At 37.1% G+C, this 20579-nt stretch overlaps 1 protein-coding gene across 8 annotated transcripts in view; it reads left to right on the plus strand.

Moving 5' to 3' along the window:
* The window catches only part of COBL (cordon-bleu WH2 repeat protein), a 157907-nt gene that overhangs the window by 64029 nt on the left and 73299 nt on the right, over nucleotides 1-20579 (plus strand). For all 8 annotated transcript variants that reach the window (XM_041475918.1, XM_041475917.1, XM_041475919.1 and 5 more), the window contains one exon: nucleotides 20192-20386. In XM_041475918.1, coding sequence (XP_041331852.1) covers nucleotides 20192-20386 — 195 coding nt within the window. The remainder of the gene's footprint in view (nucleotides 1-20191; nucleotides 20387-20579) is intronic.

Consider the following 20579-nt stretch of genomic DNA (forward strand, 5'->3'; position numbering starts at 1 on the left):
AAAGCAGTTGGAAGCTGCAGAATAGTTAAGTGTATGCAGCTTTTTCTGTGCCGAAGGCAGGCTGTCAGAGCTCAACTTCAGAACAGCTGGGGAAAAAAAGGGAACTTGAGTTCTCTCTACCGCTTGGTGTCACTGTCCTCATATAAACAGTTGATCAAGATAAAACACAGTATTGGAACACAGTACTAATATTAGCCGGTTTTATTTTTGGGGCCTTCGTGTTTTCATAAATCAAGAGTGAAAAAACATGTCCCAAGTGCTGAACGATGTGTAGCTCTGATGTGGACTTTGTTTATGTAATATGTCAACTTGGGAACAAATATTTAGAAGTACAGCCAGGAACACTTATCTGAGGTTTTGAAACTTCAGCACAAAGTCTTATCACACAGGGTTTCTCTAGTTCAAACAGGGCTGCAGCAGTGCAATGTTGGAGGATCTTCATCAGCACTTCATCAGCACCATTTTAAAAATAAATAGTTTTCAGTGTATTTCAGAATGTAAGTTTTGCCCATAATAGAATCAATTATTAAATGAAGCAAATAGTCCAGTAGTTCTCTGCTTGACAAGTCTGTCATGCCATGTATGTTCATATGCAAAACTACAAGAGGAAAAGAAACATGTAATTAAAATACCAAACAATTATCAGATATTTTGAGGATATGTGTGGGGGATTTTGGGTTTGTTTTTATTTCATAAAACAAATGTACCTGAATAATTGCAAGATTGTTCTTCAGAAGAAAAGTTCTGTTCTTAGAGAATTGTTCTTCAGAAGAAATGTTCTGTTCTTAGAGAACTGTTCTCCAGAAGAAAATCATCAAGAGCTTTGGTGCATTAGTAATCCTGGAAATCACTTCTTAAGTGGTGGCAACAACTCTTTTCCATAAAAGGGTATTAAAAACATTTATGATTTACCTTTTCAGAGCCTTGTACTCTAGCTGTAACTTCTATGCCCTCTTTGATGGCAGCAGTTACACCATTCATGGTACACTTTGTCAGTTGGAACGGGTGGAAAGAAGAATCAGGTACAGTTAGGTGAATGTTACTTCTCTTCAACCATGTCAGGTCCCCGGTGATCAGCTGATATCCTTTCCTGTCAAGGATTTCATGTCACATAGGCAGGTACTGTTCAGGGCAATAGGAATGAGATTACTGCCCATGTCATCTAGGTGGAAGTTAGGTTAATAGCCGTCCACTTCTAATATTTCCTTGTGTTTGACAATCATGTTTGCTTTAAATTCCTGTTTTCATGTTCTACCTTCTTGGTCTCCTGACAACGCTTAGAGTGTGTTTGTTTCTTATTAGCGGGGACAAATCCTGGGGTAGTTACAACGCATTTTGTAGAGTTAAAGCTATTGATGCGCTGTCCAAGAGGTAGGTTGTGATCTGGCCTTAAAACAATGTTTCCTAATGTAATATTGTTTGCAAAATACAAAATTCAACAAACTGAGTATGGGAAGTTGTCTAAATGCTACAGCAGACAGGGCTGTTTGCCCCAGTCTTTCATTGAAGGGTGCCTGTAAGCTGGTAGTTAGATGCCAGAGGATGACACTAGGGAAGATACAGTTATAAATATTTTCATTTGTGCAGCTGTTGACATGATTAGAAGAAAAACAGATCTAATAAATACCTCAGCATAAGGTTCACCATCACAGTAGAGTTAGTTTTATTTTGATAGCCTGTGATACACTGTGGGGAAAAAAATCAGAAAAAATCATTACTGTTAACTTGCCTTGGTAAGACAAAAGGTTTGCCCAAGGCTTAAGCTGGCATTGAGAAAATTTCAATAGTAAAGATGCCAATGATCAACTTTATTTCTCCTTATCTACTGAGGGACAGGAAGCGATATGCTTTATATATAGCAATAGAAATTTAACTTGGATACAAGAGGGAGAAAAATTTGACTGCATGGAAATTTCACTGGGGAGCATGCTATAAAAATGACTTGAAATCCTTATCATCCCCTAATCTGCAAACCGTCCAAAAATGGCTAGAGGACGAGCTACATGTACTTCATTCTCTCTCAGAGCAGAGTTATAGATTAAGCAGACCATGAAGGTGCCTTTCAGCCAGGCTATGGCTGCTGGAGAGATGCAGCTGTTCCCACCTCCTTTTGTGCTTGCACTTACAGGATATTAACTGTCTTCACTTGTGTGAATCGTAGATGGTTTTGCTTGTTATAGTATCTTTAGATTTTTCTTACAGTATGTGATAGCAGAAGGCAAGAGCTTGAAACAGTGGCTGCCTGCCACCACCAGACTTAGTTTTTGCTCCACAATGTGGTGTTACTAGACCTCTTCAAAGAAAAGGTCCTTGGAGTTAGTGCAAAAAAAAATCATTTCAGAACCAGCCAAACTACTCTGGCTAAAAAAAATTAAAAAAAAAAAAAAAATAGCCCGAGGCAGACACCTGGAATGGAAAGTCTCAGCATCCATGGTTAAAGCACGGTGAAGTTACAAGCTATTAAAAACTGTATCTAGTGAAGAGACATGTCAGCTGACCCCTGTTCCGTCTGTGCTGCTTAGATTGCACTTGCCAACTTCACGCATTCAAAAATCACTTGTCAGCTCTTGCCCTCACCACACAAAAGTGGCTTAAGATAATGAGATTTGAAAAGAAATCATTAAGGGTGGACTTTCCTCCATTTGACTTCTGAGTGTTAAGTTTGTAGAAGTTGCATTTAAGCTTCTTTTTTGTGACCATGAAGGTTTTTTAATTTTTAAATAAAATACTGTCAGGTAGTCAGTGATTACCAGAACCTGTATCTTTATTTAGAAATGCATGTTTCAGAGTTAAATCATCACAACTCATGGTATTTGTGTTGCTTTTAAAAAGATAGGTCATAATCTTCAGTTCCTGCAGTGGTTTTAGCTGGATATTTTGAAGGAAATATTGTCAAGAAACATTCTGAGATGAACACAGAGAAGTGGATTAAGTCAAATCAAAAGGGCTTGAGTAGTGTCATGTCTACAAAAGGAATTGGCAACAACTATGCCTGGCTGTGCTTCTTTTAGATACCTGACAGTGTGGGTGTCTGGACTCTGAATCTCAGCAGATGAGAGTAAGATTTCCTGAGTTTTGAATCCACTGAAATCTTCCCAGCAGGAGTTGCTTGTTAAACTCTGCCCATCTGTGTCTGTTACCTGCTTCTGCTCAAGATTCAAATCAGCTGTTAGATTCAGGTATTTAAAGCTTTTTACTCTAGAGCATTACCACCTACCACTGTTATCCAAAATGTGAGTGACCTAAGTTCTCTTTTTTGCCTTTAGAGATATCAGCATCAGAGAATTATTTCCTCCTTTGCAAAAAAAAAGAAAACCAAAATACTTACTGGGCTGGAGACTGCCTGGAACAAAGCTGTGAGGTATTCTTGATGTGGGAAGCACCCTTTTGTAAAAATACCCAAATATTCAGTGACTCAGAGAGCAAGAGCAAGCTTAACTATTCAGACCAGTAATGAACTAACTTAAGTGTGGTGGCAGCTCTGGCTTCTAGAGCCAGAGATGTTTTTCTGTGTTTTATGCTAAGCAGATGTTACATCCAGCAAGTAAGTAGTCACTAAAGCTAGAACTGGAGGAGCCAAATGGCTTCCTGCCCAGATGAATGCCCTAATCTCAGTCTCTTTTTAGCTAAACTCATGTTCATGTCCTTGAACAGAGAATTGCTCTCCTCACAAGAAGTGAAAGTTTGTTATTTCTCAACTAGACAATGGTTTTGGACCTGGATTTACCATACTCCTACTGAATCATCGAACTTGTGGCAGGGGTTTGGACAGGACAAGAGGTAAATACCATAGCTGCATTTTCAGGCAGTTTCATTTTTGTGAGGCCCAGTTGTTTAGTTGTGCTTTAAACATATCTATTGGATCAGGCCCCTTGGCTGACAAAGAAGGAGATTTGCGCATTTTATGGATCCTGTTGGAATTTAGGCAGGAGGTTAGAAGTATGGTTTCTCCACATTTTCTATGCTCAGCATGCCCAGAAGCAGAATTCAGGCACCAAAATGGAAGTGAGCACAACAGAGGGATATGTCAGGCTTATCAATGGGAAAGCGCAAACCATTGTGATTTAGAGAGGCATAACCTAACAGGAGCATGCTAAGTTAGGCTTGTGTGTGGCAATTCCAGACCTGGGCTGTATGGCATCATTCTCTGCACGGTGATGTACCCAGCCAGTCTGGCGTAAGTTGGCTCAGATATCTCCCTCGGATGTTTAATTAAGACCTGGTGACACACCCTTAACCACCCAAGTCCTTTTATGTCTGATTCATCTTTTGTTACTGATTTCACTGAAAAGTTCTGAAGTTAACTCACTGAAAAAAAAAAAAATAATAAAGCAGCAGCTAATAAGACCAATGGCTTTTAATTTGCATTAATAAAAGCACATTAAAAAATACCCAAAGACAAACTCAAAATTCCACTTGAGATTTTTCTAGTGACATGTCAACCACTCGGGCTTTGCTTTCTTGGTAATTAATATTACCAGAACCCCTTAATAGTCTGTAATAGCGTTGTAATTCACATTTGGTCATAACACATTCAGCATATTGTTCTTAGTGGCAAGCATGCCGTGGTCTGGAAAATACCACCTTTAAACAAAAGTTTATACCAGGATCAGGCTTTTCACAATTGGAATTTCTCGTCAGGCTTTCCAGTGGTAACTACTGTAGTGGAAGGATTAGTGTGTATTTATGCCAGTGCCCTTTACTAGATGAAATCAGAAATGGCTAGCAGTATATCATTGATTCCCTATTTCTAATATATGATGGAAATTTTTTTAAGCAGTAAAACCTGTTTTGTAGCGGCATAATCTGAATCCCATGTAACCATAAATTCATTATATTAGACTAAAATAGCCTATTAACATATGTAGATTTTAGATACAGCAAAAATTTTCATCACCAGTTAAGGTATAATTTCTTTTCTTTTGCAAACAATTTCTGAGGCATGAGCGCTAATAGGATTTGGGTTTTTTCCAGCCTCTTCTGTGGACAGTGAAGATTCGATTTCATTAAAAGTAGTGGCATACAATAACATTTCTTTTAATTAGATGATCTCATGATTTCCACACATATTTGTTCTGTGCATTATTGTTAGTTGGCAAAACTGCTGCTTGGTAGCGTGTGAAACCATATGTCTCAATAACATCTTATGGCAGGTAAGGGAGGATTTGCAAAACACTTGCTGACAGGACACAATGCATTTTACTTTGATGGAGAAGTTTTCCTAAGTGAACTTTATGGCTTAGTTCTCTCATGCAAAGTCAGACCTACATGAGGCTTAGTGGCTCTTACAAGTCTTCCTTTAACTCAAAGAGTTGTCTGTATGAAGCAAAGACTGTGTAGCACTGAATGTACTTCTCAGTGTGTGCTTCTCAGTTGTTCATCACTACAAAAAGAGACCATCAAAAACTGTAGCCTGTGTAGCTGTTTCATATTATTTCTTTTTTTTTTTTCAATAGACAACTGTTGAATTAGGCTTTGTAAGACTTTTACGTGCAGCTGTAATACTGTTCCTCCCCTTGGAGCTTAGCAGAAAGGACTACAAATAATTTCAGCCATTGCTTTTCCTCTTACTCTGTTTCAAGTGTATAATACTTCATTTGAAGTCTAAGAAACATTTTGGGATGCAAACCAAAGCAGAGAAAGAGTGTGGCAAATAGTGGTTAGTCTTTTTAAAGGCTTTTCAACAGTATGAAGTAGTCAGTTCCACTTTCTTGAATTGTTTTTGTTTTTATGGGGTTTTTTTTTTGGTTTTTTTTGGTTTTTTTTAATGTCATTTGCACTTTTAAGCAGATTTATAAGCACTTGGGCAAACTAAGGAAAATGTTTCTGGTTTTGTAAGTGGTCAGCTGGAAGGGCAGAAGAGAAAGATCAAGATAGGTAGCAAGACCTAGCCCTACAGAGGTCTTGACTAGGAAAGTAGCTGTAGGCATTGGCCCCACTGACTTTTTCAGTGCCATCCCAAGCACCTGTTTAGGTGTTTTGCTAGTTCAGTACCTCAGTGACCTGCTGTGAGCCAGGTGTGACCAGTGTGTAGGTTATGAATTGTGCAGGCAGTCTCTGAAGTGCAGAGATGACATAGTGAGATGGAGAGATTGCCAGTAGATTTATGTTGTTAGTGTGAAATTCCCCACACCCCCCTTCTCTGATGGTAACATTTTCCTCTTTCCATCCCAGCAAATGCTCAGGTATGCATGTTGACTTCAGTCTCTCCCAGTTTCTGCGCAGAGATGGTGTGATTTCATTGACTCTAAATGGAGCTTGTTCTGATTTACAGTTGTTTGCACAGGACAAGATTCAGGCCAGTAAATTTCACTGTGGAGGTTTGCCTTGTAAAAACCTAATGGCAATGGATTTGACAGAAAGGAAGAAGGGAGGGAAGAAGAAACATTTAGGACTATTTATTAATCAAGAATTCCAGCAGGGAGGCTTTTTTTTGCCTTGATTCTGGCAAATGTACAGATGAGAGATATTGTGCAGAGACTGTTTCTGCACAAACAGAGAAAGCCCTTCAGATGTAAACATTTGAGCAGCTGGCATGGGAGATTAGTGCAGCAGCAGTGGGAGGGGGGTAATAGTGGATAGTGGTGCTGTCTAAATTTAACGAATGTTAAACAAAGTCCTTGTTCTAGTTTAACGACTGCAGGTCAGAAAGACAATATCAACTAAAAATACTGGCAGTTGTACAGGTCAGACAAAGTTATTAACTAGTATTTAATTAAAAGTAACTTGCCTATCCAAAATTCTGACGCCTCCTTCCCCCCTCACCCAAAACGGGGGGAAAAAGGGAGCTGGGAAAATATATCCTATGTAACTTCTTTGAGTTAGGGGGGAAAAAAACCCCAACACTTTATCCTTTGTCTATGGAAAGGCAATACTTTGGGACTTCTTAATTTGTTTTGTTTTGATTGTGAACTTAGTGTATTGTTCTACTTTTAATTTTCTGTGACTGAAAATGACATCAAAGAAAGAATCATGCTAAGGGTGAAAGTAAAGTAGTGATCTTTTAGCTTTTTAGATGTGTTCATGTGCTGTTTAATATGTGTTTTAGTTTTTTAAACCCTTGCCAATTAGTTAGACAACTAATTATATATCAGTGTAGGGTATCTAATCATGCATTGGGTTCTATGGATTTTGGTTTTAATCTGTTTTGATTATGGTTTTAAAACAACTCCATGCTATTTGTTGGGATCCAGTTCACATGTGTTTTGTTGGAGGTCCTTTACTTTCTCATTTCTTTAATAGAAGAGATTGAAGTATGGATATCTTGAACCAAATTTTATGTTTAAAAAATCAGAGCTATGCTTTCTTAGCTGGCATTGTTATGATTTTCATTGAGCTTGAAAGTATACTGAAGAAAAAGATTTTCTGAAGAAATGACAACGGCAGCATAATTTAGGGTATTATTTTCTTTCAGCACCATACAGTTAGATTGACCTTTGGAGACTCGATGCAGAACTCACTAGAGCCTGTGGAAAAATTCCTGCTGATTTTAACTGGCTTTGGACTATGTCCTTTATGAGTTGCTACACTAGTCCATTTTAGAATCATTCCTTCTTGTCCTACTTCTGGTTCTCAAAAGTCTTCTGACACTTTCACTGTAATCTCTTAAAATGTAAGACCTTCATTCCTTTTTGATGGACAGTTGGCGGAGATGAACCCCTTGAAGTTGCTTAATTTATAGAGCGTCTTTTCACTGGGGAAGGAGAAAACCCCAAAGTAAACATGTTAAGTCTTGTAGAAGATGAATTGCAAACAGTGGCAAAGGAAGGGAGTGGCTTTCACCAACCAATAATTTGTTGCAAAAGCAGGTTTTTCTTTGTTATCTGAAGCAGTGCATACCCACAAGTAAGCAGAATTCCCAGCACTGGTTGCCCTATTTAGGCTGTAATTGTGCCAGCTGAAGTCCAAGCATCAGTATATATTGTACCTATTTCCACAGGATTTTAACTTCGGTTTCAGTTAAATTTGGGACTGTTCTTGAAAAGTTTATGCCAAAACTGAGCAGTGAGGGGTTCCCTCCAGTGAATTGAAGTACACCAGTCTGTGAAAATAAATAGTTTGGAGAGATGTGATTTCTTAATACTTCACACTAAATTCAAAAAGAAACAAGGCTATACATCCTAGGAAAATTAGTTTCTTGGGAATAATAAACATTGACAAGTCAAGCTCTGGTTTCCTAAGGATATAGCACTTTTTTTTTTTTTTTTTACATGGAGAAACCTTGAAGGCTACGGTATTCTGCAAAGGAAGATAAAATTATGAATTTATATTTATATGTATATACAAAGTGGGAAAAGGGTGAAGTAGCCTGGTGTCCAGCACATGTGTACTTCCATTCCCTTTGTGGTATCCTATATTATCACTTCACATTTATTTAGAAGATGGAGACAAAGGCAAAGTTAGAGTTGAAAGAATAGCAAAAAAATGTTCACAACAGGAAAAGACTTGAAGGCCAAGGATATTAAAATAGTGTTCAAGCATTATTTCAAAGAAAATTTAAAAGGAGGTTCTGCTTCTTTATTCTTAGTCTGTTCCTCTTAACTCAATTAATGAACTTGCATGATTTTTTGCTAGCATGATCAGGGTATTGATTTTTCTCCGAAGTGGATAGTCTTTGGAGCATCCTTCAGGATGGAGGGGAAGCTTGGATTTGAATTTCGTGGTCCAGGAAGATTCAAATCCTGAAATTAATACACTTGACTTCTTCAAAGCATAAGCATATGTATTTTTCTAGCCAAATTGGTCACCTCCTTTGATGAGACAAGCTTGATTTCTGCAGGTGTCAATCTGTAAGTGTTATGAAAGAGAAGGTGGCTGTGTACCACACCTGGATGTGCTCTATCCATTGTCCAGCAGGAGAGTGTTGTCTTTAAACCTTCTCCTTACCCCTGTACTCTCACATGATGTCCTCCAGACTCCTTCTCTTCACTTCTGACCACTGATGCTGATCTAGGACTGATTATTCAGCTGTTATAATTCAAAGTGGTTTGTTGGCATCAGTTCCCAACCATCAAGCTGTAAGCATGATGTGAGTTTGTCTTTTGATTTTGTCCTCTGCAGAAAGCTGTCATATCTCATTAAAGGGTTGGTCTGCTCCAGCGCTGTAGTTTGCAGTCAGAAGTTGTCATGAAACTCCTGAAAGTGTGAAAGATGCAGAGAGCTTGGGAGCTTGCTTAGGCCAGCCCTTAAGGCTTCAGACTGAACATATTGTACTCAGTGTGTAGAAGGTGCAGTGAGGCACAAACATACATGCAGATATCAGGAAGAGCTAACCAAAGTGATAAGCTGTGTGTGCATACATCCCTGTGTCTGCATGTAGATCCATGTATGTATGCACAGAGGTTATGTACATGCACACCTGCACATCCAGACTTCTCAAAGAGCTAATTGAAACTGTAAAATTCCTGGCTGCAGACTTCTGATTCATGTTGCTAGAATCTTCTTAGTGACTCTGTAATTAGGATTTGTTTTAAGATTTGCACTAATTTTAGAGTTCAAAAGCTTATTTGTTCTTCTAATTTAAGTTTTAAAGTCTTCAGAGATTATATTGTTTTTCAGTAATACCTTTGGCAGTGTTTTATCATTACAAAGTGTAAAGTTTCCTTTTTGAAAATTTGCTTTGACATTTGGATGATTGTATTTGTCTCCCTCTAGCTAACCACCTACAGTCACCACAAACTTCAAAGGGAAAAGTTGTTGCAGGAATGCATTCAAAGTTAATAAAGTATTTGTGTCAGAATTGGATTATAAGGACTGGAGCTGGAAGCCAGATTCCTGAACTTGAATAGATCAGAGCTTTGACTTCAGAGAAGTTCTTGAGATCGTGGTGAGAATTTGCCTTTGAATCTCAGTAGATTTTCTTGATTCATCAACACCTGTAATAAGTAGAGATTTTCAGAGGCCAATAGTCATATGTGTCAGAAATTCAGAAGACACTGAAAATTTTCAAGGATTGATCATTCATGTTTCTTGCCTCTGGAAAACTTGCATAAGGACAACACTTTCATTAAAATGTGGAGAAAACACTTTCCAAATGGAATAAACATAATTTCAGTAAAACCCAGAAATAATTTCTCCAAAACCAAACAAACCCACACCCAAAACCCTCATGCCAGGAACTATTCCATTAATAATTCTGGTCACCATAAAAATTGACTATGCAGACATTAAAGCAGATATTTTTAAAATTGTATGTTTTATGTAAAGTTTCCATCTCCTCCTCCAGCATGAATTGGCATATCTACAATGAAAATATATTGAAGATTATCAAGTCTAGTGGTTTAATAGTTTCTATATGTTAAAACAATTTGCGGGGAAGAACTACTTCTGCAATAGTTTTTGAATTTCAGGAGGACATATATTGCAGATGTAACAACTCCTGTTTCCATGAACTAAAAACATTGGCTGATTGATTTCAAAGAATTGGTAATTCTAGAGAAAATCAGTTCATATTGCAATGATGAATTAATTTTGCTCAAGGATTTTGATTCTTTTTTTTTGTTATTTATGATTGATAAATGTTTAACACCAGTGGGAAAATGGTTGCCAGTCTTCGACCTTTTGAACTCCCTGTTTCCAGAAGTCTGTTGCCCGACCATTAGTAAAGACAGATTATGATTTTTGGCTTCGTTGTTCAACACTATTGGATTGAGCTAAAGCATAAGTGAAAGGAGAAACCAACTTTTTCAAGCTTGCAAAAATGTGAATTTTTCCATCCTCAGTCTTCCAAGATTGCTCTTACTCTATCTGCTAATACCCTTCCAAGGCAAAGTGTAAATAGCTTCTTTTCTAATGTTCTTCCCTTGTTTTGCTTTCGGCTTAATATTTTCCTATCTACTTTCTATACTAGGATTGAACTGAATTTTGGAGTCCATGTGGATTTTCCTCTGTAATTCTTTCTTCAGGTTTCTTTAAAATGTGTTTTTCTATTTAGGTCTCTCATTGGCTTTTGGACCTTTGTTCACAGATTTCAAAATGTTTCTTTTGTTATTTTCTTCTATTCTGCTTCATCTCCATGTCTTACTATGCATTAAATTCCTACCACAGAAATATTTATCACGTGTTTACAAACCTGTATATATCAATTCCCTTTTCCTTCAGTGCCAAATCTTTTCTGGTTTGAGTTTTGTTCATTTGACTTTTCCCTCACTGCCTTCATGGCAAGTAAACATGAACTTCACCATCTTTCTGGGCCAGTATATGGACAGTCATGGATCTTTCTTGAAAAATATTACTTCTGTCCTGCACAGCCTCCTTAGTTCGTTGTTCCTTCCCCAGCATATAAGAGAGTACTCTTATCATCACATTCACTGAACTCTTCTGCTTTTTGCAATGTTCCTCTCCTTTTCCAGACTTTCGTCTCTGAATTTCTTCAAGGACTTAGCTTCTTGTCAAATCTCATGAATGTGTTCACTTCATTTTTTGCCACAATTACTGTTTTTGTTCCCATCCTCACTTCACATGTTCTTTTCTACTTTTCTGTTCTTTCACATCTGCTTTTATTCCACTTGGACAAATACCCAAAGAAAGACTTGTAATGTTTGCCACATTTTTTCTTATTTCCTTTTCTGATTCACCAATTCTTTTATAATTCCCTGCATATCTCTCATTACAAGCACGTAGCTATGAAAAAAAAAAAAAAAAAAGCTGTCAAAATAAAAGAGTGGTTGAATTTGCTGACTCTCTATCTTTAGTTGGATATTCCTTTCTGGGACTCTATTGAAATTATTATTTCTTCCTATAGTGGCTTTACATACTGGTATTTTTGGCAGTTATGAAAAATCTATTTTCAAAAGACAGTGTTTTTTTATAGGCTGACGTATTTTGACAATGCACTGTGACAAAAAGTGTTGGACTTGTGGAAGATAAGTTTTAACCAGTCTAGCCAGAAAGATGTAAATCAGCCCCAAGAGAGTGCATTTTGGATGTCATTTTTTCTGGTATTTTCCCAAAATTATATTGAAAGAAAGAAGGAAAAGAAAAAAGAGAACATTCTATCAAATGAGACACAAATTTGTCCACACACTTCTGAAAGTCAAGATAAATCATTCTACACTTGTATGGAATGCAAACAAACCTTACCCTAAGCATCTGATGGCATCCCAGACTGTCACCTGCAGTTCAGCTTGATTTTGGAATTCACTTCAGCTTGTGCCTGCTGCCTAGACTCCCTACCTCCCACCTGAGTGATGGGTAGCAATGTTTCTTTTAAACTGCCAAGGAGCATAGGAACATTTGACCCCAAAATGTTTTCTATGCTATGTTAGTGATGGTTTTTTTCTCACTAGGGTTTACGTACACAAAACAAAAGCAAAAGTATTTGTATTTTAGGGGTTTTTTTAAATGCATCTCACATCCAGATAGCTTGAAAAGAGTCCAGATGCTGTGTGCACTGTCACTCAGCCTGATGGTCTCAGCTGCAGAGCACCATAAGGGCAAAAAGGAGGTTGGCACATTTTGTAAGCCTGTGCATATACGTTCATGTTTTCTCTGAACATGTATGGCACTATAAAATGGCATTTTAAGGGACTGGACAAACATGTGCTGAAGCCTGTTTCATGGATGTCATTGGATTTATACCAATGTTGAATTATCTCCAATAGTTTGGTGTCTCATTGTCTTTAGCTGCATTTTTGTAAAGTGAGAATCTGGAGAGTAGTGGAATATTAAGTGTAAAACATGTTAGTTTGTGTGATGTTCAGCTGAGGTTTGCTGTTTTATACATACCGTTCCTTGCTTTGCTGGTCACATTTGTTCAGAAAATGTTGTTTAGCAGTCTAAGTTTCTTTCTTTTGTGGCTAAATATCTTCAGATTTAAGCAAAATAATTTTTTGCTCCTTCACAGAGCACACAGTAATAGAAATTAAATTGATTGTACATTACAAAGATTTGTAGCAATTGTGTATTCACTACATTGAGTTGAAAGTGACTTATCAATGGTAACAGCTCTGGATCAAAGAAATTATGTTTCTCTTCTTTTTAACAAGTTCCTCAGCTGTGATTCACAAGGTCCAGATGATACGAGCTTGGTGGTTACAGCAATGAGTTCAGTGTCCACACTGATAGGAGAGGACACAAAGGATTTATATGTGTGTGCCTTCCAAACACCCATTTATCCAATTGGGTCTTCTCATTAGTACCAGGCAGCATTCTGCCTGCTCCTACCCTCTGAATTGTCGAGACATGACTACTCTCTTCTGTCAAGAAAGACTATTTTTTGCTAATTCTGTTGGGATGCTATTTTTTTTAATGAATTTGTTTGAAACATGCTGTCATTTAAGGAGAGGTGAGACAAAGGAAAGACAGCAATATAAATCAAGTTAGCTTGTCTTCCCTTTTTTGCATCTATTGCTGCAATGGAAAAGAATTGGTGTGTCTGTTTCTCTTGATACTGATTGAATTTCTTCAGATTGACCTGAATGAATATGGGTAGCAGTAATAGAGAAGTTTTATTAGGCATGAAGGGTATTCTGACTTGAGAAAATATTGAGAAAAGTAAAACCGCTAACAGGACAATTTATTTGAAGGAAATACATTGTATTTTAAATCACAAGTGATTTCAAAGCTTCAGTTCTCAAAGCGTTGATGAATTCTCAAAGCACTGTCATAAAATCTTGAAAAATATAACTGACTTAACAATCTCTGAGTTGCTTGATTAATACATATTGTTGAATTCCTAGACTTGTATTCCACTGCTTTGTATGTGCCATGGTACTTCCTTTAGTTTTGGAGAGCTCAGATTAAATTTGTGACCTCAGACTGGCAGAATACTGAGAGAGGTGGTAGTAGTGGGTGATACTGCATTGGCTTCTTTACATTTGCTAGAGTTTACAGACATGTTTACGTTTAACTGGAATTCATGTATTCCGAATTTGTTTTCTGACCTCCTAATGATTTGAGTAAAATGTTTATATTCCTCAACATCAAAATATAGTATTTGACAGCTCATTAAAAAAAGCAAGCAGCTTACATGTGGGTTCTTACCTGTGGGTTTTGCCATATTCATTCAGTATCCATGTGATTTTCAAATGGAAGCAGAGTTTTGAATATTGCTTCACTTCTTTTATATATATGAGGCACAATAAGTATTACAAAAACTAAAGAGGGTTCTTGGAAGCTTTCTCTCTCTGGTTGTGCACTCTTGTTGTCCTCAGTGTGGTGGAAGGGACCAGAGTTAGTACCCATTCTTGTTCCCTACTGAGAAATTCACTGTGAATCTGTCCCTTGGTGTGTTTTGGAAAACTTTTTTCCTGGAGGCTTCCATTTTTCTAGTTCCTTTCCTTGGGTGCTTGTTTTTTCAGCTTTTCTACTGGATAAGAATTTGGACATCACAGAAGTGTCAAAGTGAACACAAATCAGTTGAAGCTGAAAATTGAAGTTGTACTCTTAGCTGTGGAGCCGTACACTTTTCATCACATGAGCTTACCTAAGTGAAGACAAGAAGTAATCAGATAAGCTTCTAGGAATGGAAGTTATGGTTAAGGTACAAGGGAAAAAAGAATGATAAAGACAATTAAGAAGAAAAACAGCATAATTGCAGATGGTGTGGACCTGTGTCATAGGAAAATTTTAGTAGCCTCCACAGTGACATATAGGTAGATTGGTCACTTTAGCACTGGGAGATAAAGTGGATTTGTATGGGAGCTGACTGCCTTGCACCTGGCACTGCTAGGATTTCTGATCCAAAAACTGTATTAAACAAACAAGAGGAATGTGGTCAGCCACGCTGAGGGAAAGCTGGCAGGGGCACAGTAGACAGTATGTTCTCAGACATCTCTGCTTGTGGTTGTGTAAGTTCTGGTGTCTACCAAATTGGCCCTGGCCACCAGATCTGGAACTGCTATCTAGATGCTCTGATAGGCTGATACAAGTGTAAGGTAGCACTAGTTGTGCAGACTTCAAAGTATAACTAAAAACTTTTACAGTAAGAACTTGAGAGCCTACTTGCCAGGCATATAAAATCAACATAGTGCAGCCTGTGTAAAAAACTGTTGTTGCTTCTCATTTATTATTGTGGTATGTGATCAGATAACTTCCTACCAATAGCAAAATGCAGCGAGATAATAAAGCAGCATAAAGTAAGTTGCATCACAATGCCTTTTTTTTTTCAGTTCAGAACAGGAAAAGGTTAACTTTTTTTCCTTCTGACTGCAGACTGTTAGCAGAAGTGCTTCAGGGAGTACAAAAAAACAAACTATTATATTCAGTGTGGCTGGTTAGAAAGGAAAATATGAGTAGTCATAATTTTTTTGTTTTGTTGAGTTTTTTAAACTGTGTTTCCCAGCGATGTCATGACTGCAGTATAATGCTTTAGTTTTGAAGCAGGATCTTGGATTAATTCAGTTTCTGTGTTGTTAATTTTAGTGCAAATTTAGTGTAATATCAGTGTCATATAAGGGAAAGCAACTTCTAAGTTCACTTTGTTCAGTAGGTCTGTCTGGCATTTTATATGACCAGTTGGAATCAGTTGTGGTATCATTCAGCTAATCAATGAAAGTTTGCATTAATGGAGTTTAAATGTCTCACAGGCATAAATGTTCTTGCTGTCACTGAAGAGATGAATTTGTTTGCCTGCTGTAAATCTTACCTTTCATATTTACCCATAATATACTTGCAAAAAAAAAATTTATATCCTTTACAATACTTTTATTTTTTGTCTCTATTTTGGAAAAAATAAGCCCCTTTTTGCTAATACATCTGGTACTTTGAGTGCATTAAAACAGCTCAATTGATTACTTCTGATTTAAAAACTTCTGAGAAGGAAGTTGCATAACAAGACTGGGAGCTCAAATATGTGAGTTTTGGCAAAGAGCTGCGGAAGAAAGGCTTGTCTGTAGCAACCTTGCAAGAAAAGAGCTTGACATTTTGAAACATTTTTATTGACCGGTGTGAACAGGGAACAGGAAGTCAAATCACTCTCACAGGCAATCTGCAGCCTCTTCCTTGCTGACCTTTAAATGCCACTTAGTGTCATCAGAAAGTCAAGGAAATGCTAATAACAGGGCTTTGGGTAAGAAAGTTATATATAAGGGACATATTTTAAAAACAATCATAAGCTGATTTCCATTTTTATGCACATCTGTTTTTGCAGAACTGAATTCTCACAGCAGTACAGTTATATTTTTAATAGAGTAGTACTCTTACCTTTATTTACATATGACTTCAAAATTTTCCAAGTATCCATAAGATTGCAAAACTTTTGTTTATCTTGAAAAGGAGGTAGTTTGAAAAAGATTACAATTGCATTCTGGGTTGATGACCTTGGAACAGAGACTGGCCTCAGCTTTAGGCTCTTAATCTGTCTTGTGTTGAGTTCAGCAGGTATGGGACTTTAGAAGTCTTGTAGAAAACTGACTGCTTGGTGTGTTCTGAAAATGAGAGTGGTATGCATACCTCACCAGGGTACTCTTAGCCTTCATACTCCTGTGTTTGCAGGGCAAATAAGGACTGCTAAAAACTTGTCTTTGATAGCTAAATTCCAAATAGAAGTAGTAGGAAAAAAATCTTAAAATTCAATTGCTGAACCCCAAAGAAAACACTTGGTACATAAGGAAAGAAACAGGAAGTTCGTTGAGTTTCAGAAGTTTAATGAGAGGGGAAAAAAACTAGCTAGCAAGTTTAACATGAAATGGTGATGACAAGTGATGGCAACATAATATGGTATGGCAGTTGTTTCTTGTCTCCTGATATCTTCATGGAATTGAAGTGGACTGTAATCCATGGTTGTGCTTCAGTACATATTCCAAACCTATGCTCAGCTAGTTTCTAACCTGACTGCTGGTCTATCTGGTTATGTAATGGGTTTGCTTTAATTCAGGGAGAAAAAACAATCCCAAACCAAACTGTTTCTTTTTATTTCTAGTTCGCATTAATTAATTGCTGTTTGAACTAGTAGCAAAGTGCTGCAACACTAGTGGCTTAGCAAAGACTGTGATTTTGCAAGTTGAGAGACATTTTTGAAAGCTCTTCATATAATTAGTTTCAATTACTTTTCTCTTATTGATTTTTTTTCTTTTTTCCTTTTTTCTTTTTTTTTTCTTATGAAGCTCATGGATTCTGTGAACTGATTTGGAATCTGAGCAGAGTATTCGTGATAACTTGTGTGTCAAATGAAATGGAGGATAAGGGCTGACTTTTTTTTTTAGCCGGCAACATTGGCTTCAATTCCTGAGCTTGGCTTTCCTCACTTACACTGCTGTAATTTGAGTAATTCAATTGGTTCTTTGATAACAAATTAGAAAAACAAGAAATGAGAGATGGTTAGAGTATTTGGCATGTAGATGTCATGTCCCTACAATTTTGCTTGATCCCACGATTTGGAAAGGAACTGCATTGCATCTAACTCACATAAAATATAAAAGCTGGGCTAGGTGTTTTCTCTTGGTATTAGTTTTACAGCAAAAGACAAGTCATGCCATAATCACTTGTGTCAGTGTTTTGTGTCCAGGGTTGTGTTTTTTCTCTTAAAGCTAATGAAAATGACTACACACATGGGAGAAATTGAAGGTCTGACTCCAGTTAGGCAAAGCGCTTGTTGCGGCATGAAAGGGCTTTCAAAACTAGTTCAAAACTGTCCTCATTCTGTTCCCCTGGAAGTTGTGGCAAGTTTTTGTTTTAGGGAAAGGTATTCACATGAGCATTCTTGAAATGCTCACTGATGAAATAATGGGCTTGATATAAAGGTTGGATTTGGAAAATAAAACATCGGTGAATTTGCAAGTTTGGGTGTTTTTTCTATCATTCAAGTATTTTTATTAAAAACTATGGTGTTCCATGACACTATAAGTGTATGGAAGTGTGGTAGAAATATTTCCTTTTTTCCTCCTGTGTCTTCTGTTAGGAAATCCTAGCTTAAAAACAGGACAAAGCAGCTTTAAACTGTTTAGTTGTCAATCACTGTATTGCTTCCCAATGACCTGTAGCTTGGAAAAGAATTCTGATAGTTCTTCAGCCACAAGATCTTGAGATAAAATTGAATATTTATTTCAAACTGGTTATGGCCTATCGTCTTACCAGCACTCTGTATTTTTAGTGCTAAGAGGGAAGGTCTTGAGGCTTTTTTTTATTATTTTCATACATCTTTGTGTAAAATTTCTCCACCCTTTTGTTTAGAAGGCTAAAGAATTAATAGAGTCGAAGCATACCTGCAGAACCCACTTTGAAATTGTTTTGTTCACTTGTTTGTAAATGTGTGAAAAGAGTAAACTATATTTCGTTTCATGAATCTGCTGTTTCTGTAGGAATAAACAAACTTTATTTGATAGGACTTGTACAGTATGCACTGATAAGGACTTAAAACTTCTAGCTTACAGATGAGATCATTATTTTTTCCACTGCCAATACAGGGCCAATACAAGACTGCTTCTCTATAAGATTATACCTAATCTTTTAAACAGCACCTTCTACTTCAAACTTTCTTTCTTCATTTCCTAGAAGGGTAAAGATGCTTCCGATGCCATTCAATTCAGAGAAATTGCTGATGAAAAAGATGCAGCAAACATTGCTTTCAGTCAGAGAAGACTGGTATCATACTGCAGTTGTGCCAAATACATTATTCCAAGATGAAGTGTACTGTGCAGTGTGCAACATAAAAGTTAACAAAAGCATCTAGGTTAGTAATTGGCATGACATGCACAGTAAATGCAGGACAAGGAACAAATCTGTGTGCATCTCAGTTGCTTTCACGGGAATCTATGGAACATGGAAATTTCCCAGGCAGTAAAGGAGCCTGTATCGTACATATTTTTGCACTGCTCTTTTTTTTAGCTCTTTATGCTTTATCAGTTCTTCCTCAATGGTCCTAAAACTAAATGAATTGTGTTTTTAATCTTGCTGCCCTGTGTTTTTCATTTTTACCTACGCTTGCACTTGGCACTTGTGGAAAGACATTATCTTTCTTTTTTTGAAAGTAATGGCATTTGGGGTGGCCTTCAAGTTTCCTGCCAGTATGTATTCTGTGGTTTTGGACAAAATTCCACCAGAGAGCTGTATGTCCTTGATGGGAGAGTTTTGAAACTGTGGTAGCATGTTCTGTTGTGATAAGAACAGCATTTATCAACCATGCTCATCAGCCTATGTTTCCAGAAGAGCTATTCAGCTCCAGGTCATGGTGAAGTGGTATCAGTGGTGATTCCACAGAAGATATTTCTGGGAAGAAGTTACAGTCAAATAACTTAATTAAAAAGTAAAATCTTCAGTTTAATATGGAGGGTTCTCTTAATTAAAAAAAAAGGAAAAGGTGACTTAGATTTTGAGGGGGAAAAAAAAATCTTTTTGCAAGATTTTTATTAGCAGAGTAAAAAATAGGTATTGAATTTAAGAGTAAAAACTAAAGTTAAAATGCGTATTTTCAAAGAATCCTAGTTCTCATCTTTTGTATTTGTTGATTTTCTACTATGTGACTGCATATGTTTCTGTTTGTATATTAATATAAAAATGTATTAAGATTCTGAAATCCATTAAACTTTTTCCAGTGATTTTATTAAGTTTTCAATGAGAAGTAAAGTAATTTTTAGCAGTAAGGAATTACTGAAGTAATGTTCTGTTTCTCCTTTCATCTGGGCCTGTTAGAATCCAGAGAGATGTCTGTCAGTAAGACTTCTTTTCACCAAGTTAAATGGTTGTTTTCAGTAAGTTTTAAGTGATTATGCATGATTGTGCATGTCAATTGAAAATAGTTTAATGGTAGCAGTGTTTCTCTTATGTAAATCTGTGGAGAAGACTCAGGTGAATCAAGACAGATTGATAACAAAATAGACAAGCCTGAGACACTGGCAGCATTTTATTGATACAGTGTTCTCATTTAAGAGTACATCTTGCTTCTAGAAATGTGTAACATTTGGAATTTAAATGCAAATGCAAATGCATTTGGATAACTGTAATTATGAGTCTTGATGTGAACTTTATATTTTAAATAGCAAGCGGCAGCAGTGTTCCCATCGATACTACTGTTAAACCACAGTAGGTGCTTATCGTGCCTCCTGTCTTATTAATACCGCCTGTAAGCTTTGTTCCAGTTGACCTTTGGAAGTTTCCAAAAGTTAGAGTTTGCAATTCAGCAGGTTTGGCAGAGGAACATACATGATTATTCATATCATTGTTTAAACGGTAACCAGATGTGTCTTGTTTTTCTTCTTTCTTTCTCATTGTTTTTAAAGAGTGATGTTAATCCAAGATGTTAATCCATTTACAGGGTTTTTCCACAGCACCAAATTCCCCTTCGGTGAATTCTCGTTCCAGTAGCCTGGGTTCATCACTATCCCTTGGTAACATCTCTGGAATGACAGCAAACCCAGAAGTGAAAAAGCGCAGAGCACCTCCTCCACCAGTTGCAGCACCAGTATTGCTGAATACGGAGGTGAGGGGACAAGAGAGGACAGCAGCACAGGTAACAGTGACATTGCTGAATGGGCTCCTTTGTTTGCTGTGCTGGGTACCATCCATTCATTCAGCAGTCCTAAAGCCATTCACAGGTGTTTTGGTCAGCCATTAGCTACAGCTGACCAAAACTCCCATCTTACAAGATGAAATTATCAAAGGTCTTAATGTTTTGTACACATTTACTGAGCTCTCTTGAGACT

This window comes from Pyrgilauda ruficollis, unplaced genomic scaffold (assembly GCF_017590135.1).
Source record: "Pyrgilauda ruficollis isolate IOZ18807 unplaced genomic scaffold, ASM1759013v1 scaffold37, whole genome shotgun sequence".
NCBI classification, from domain to species: domain Eukaryota; kingdom Metazoa; phylum Chordata; class Aves; order Passeriformes; family Passeridae; genus Pyrgilauda; species Pyrgilauda ruficollis.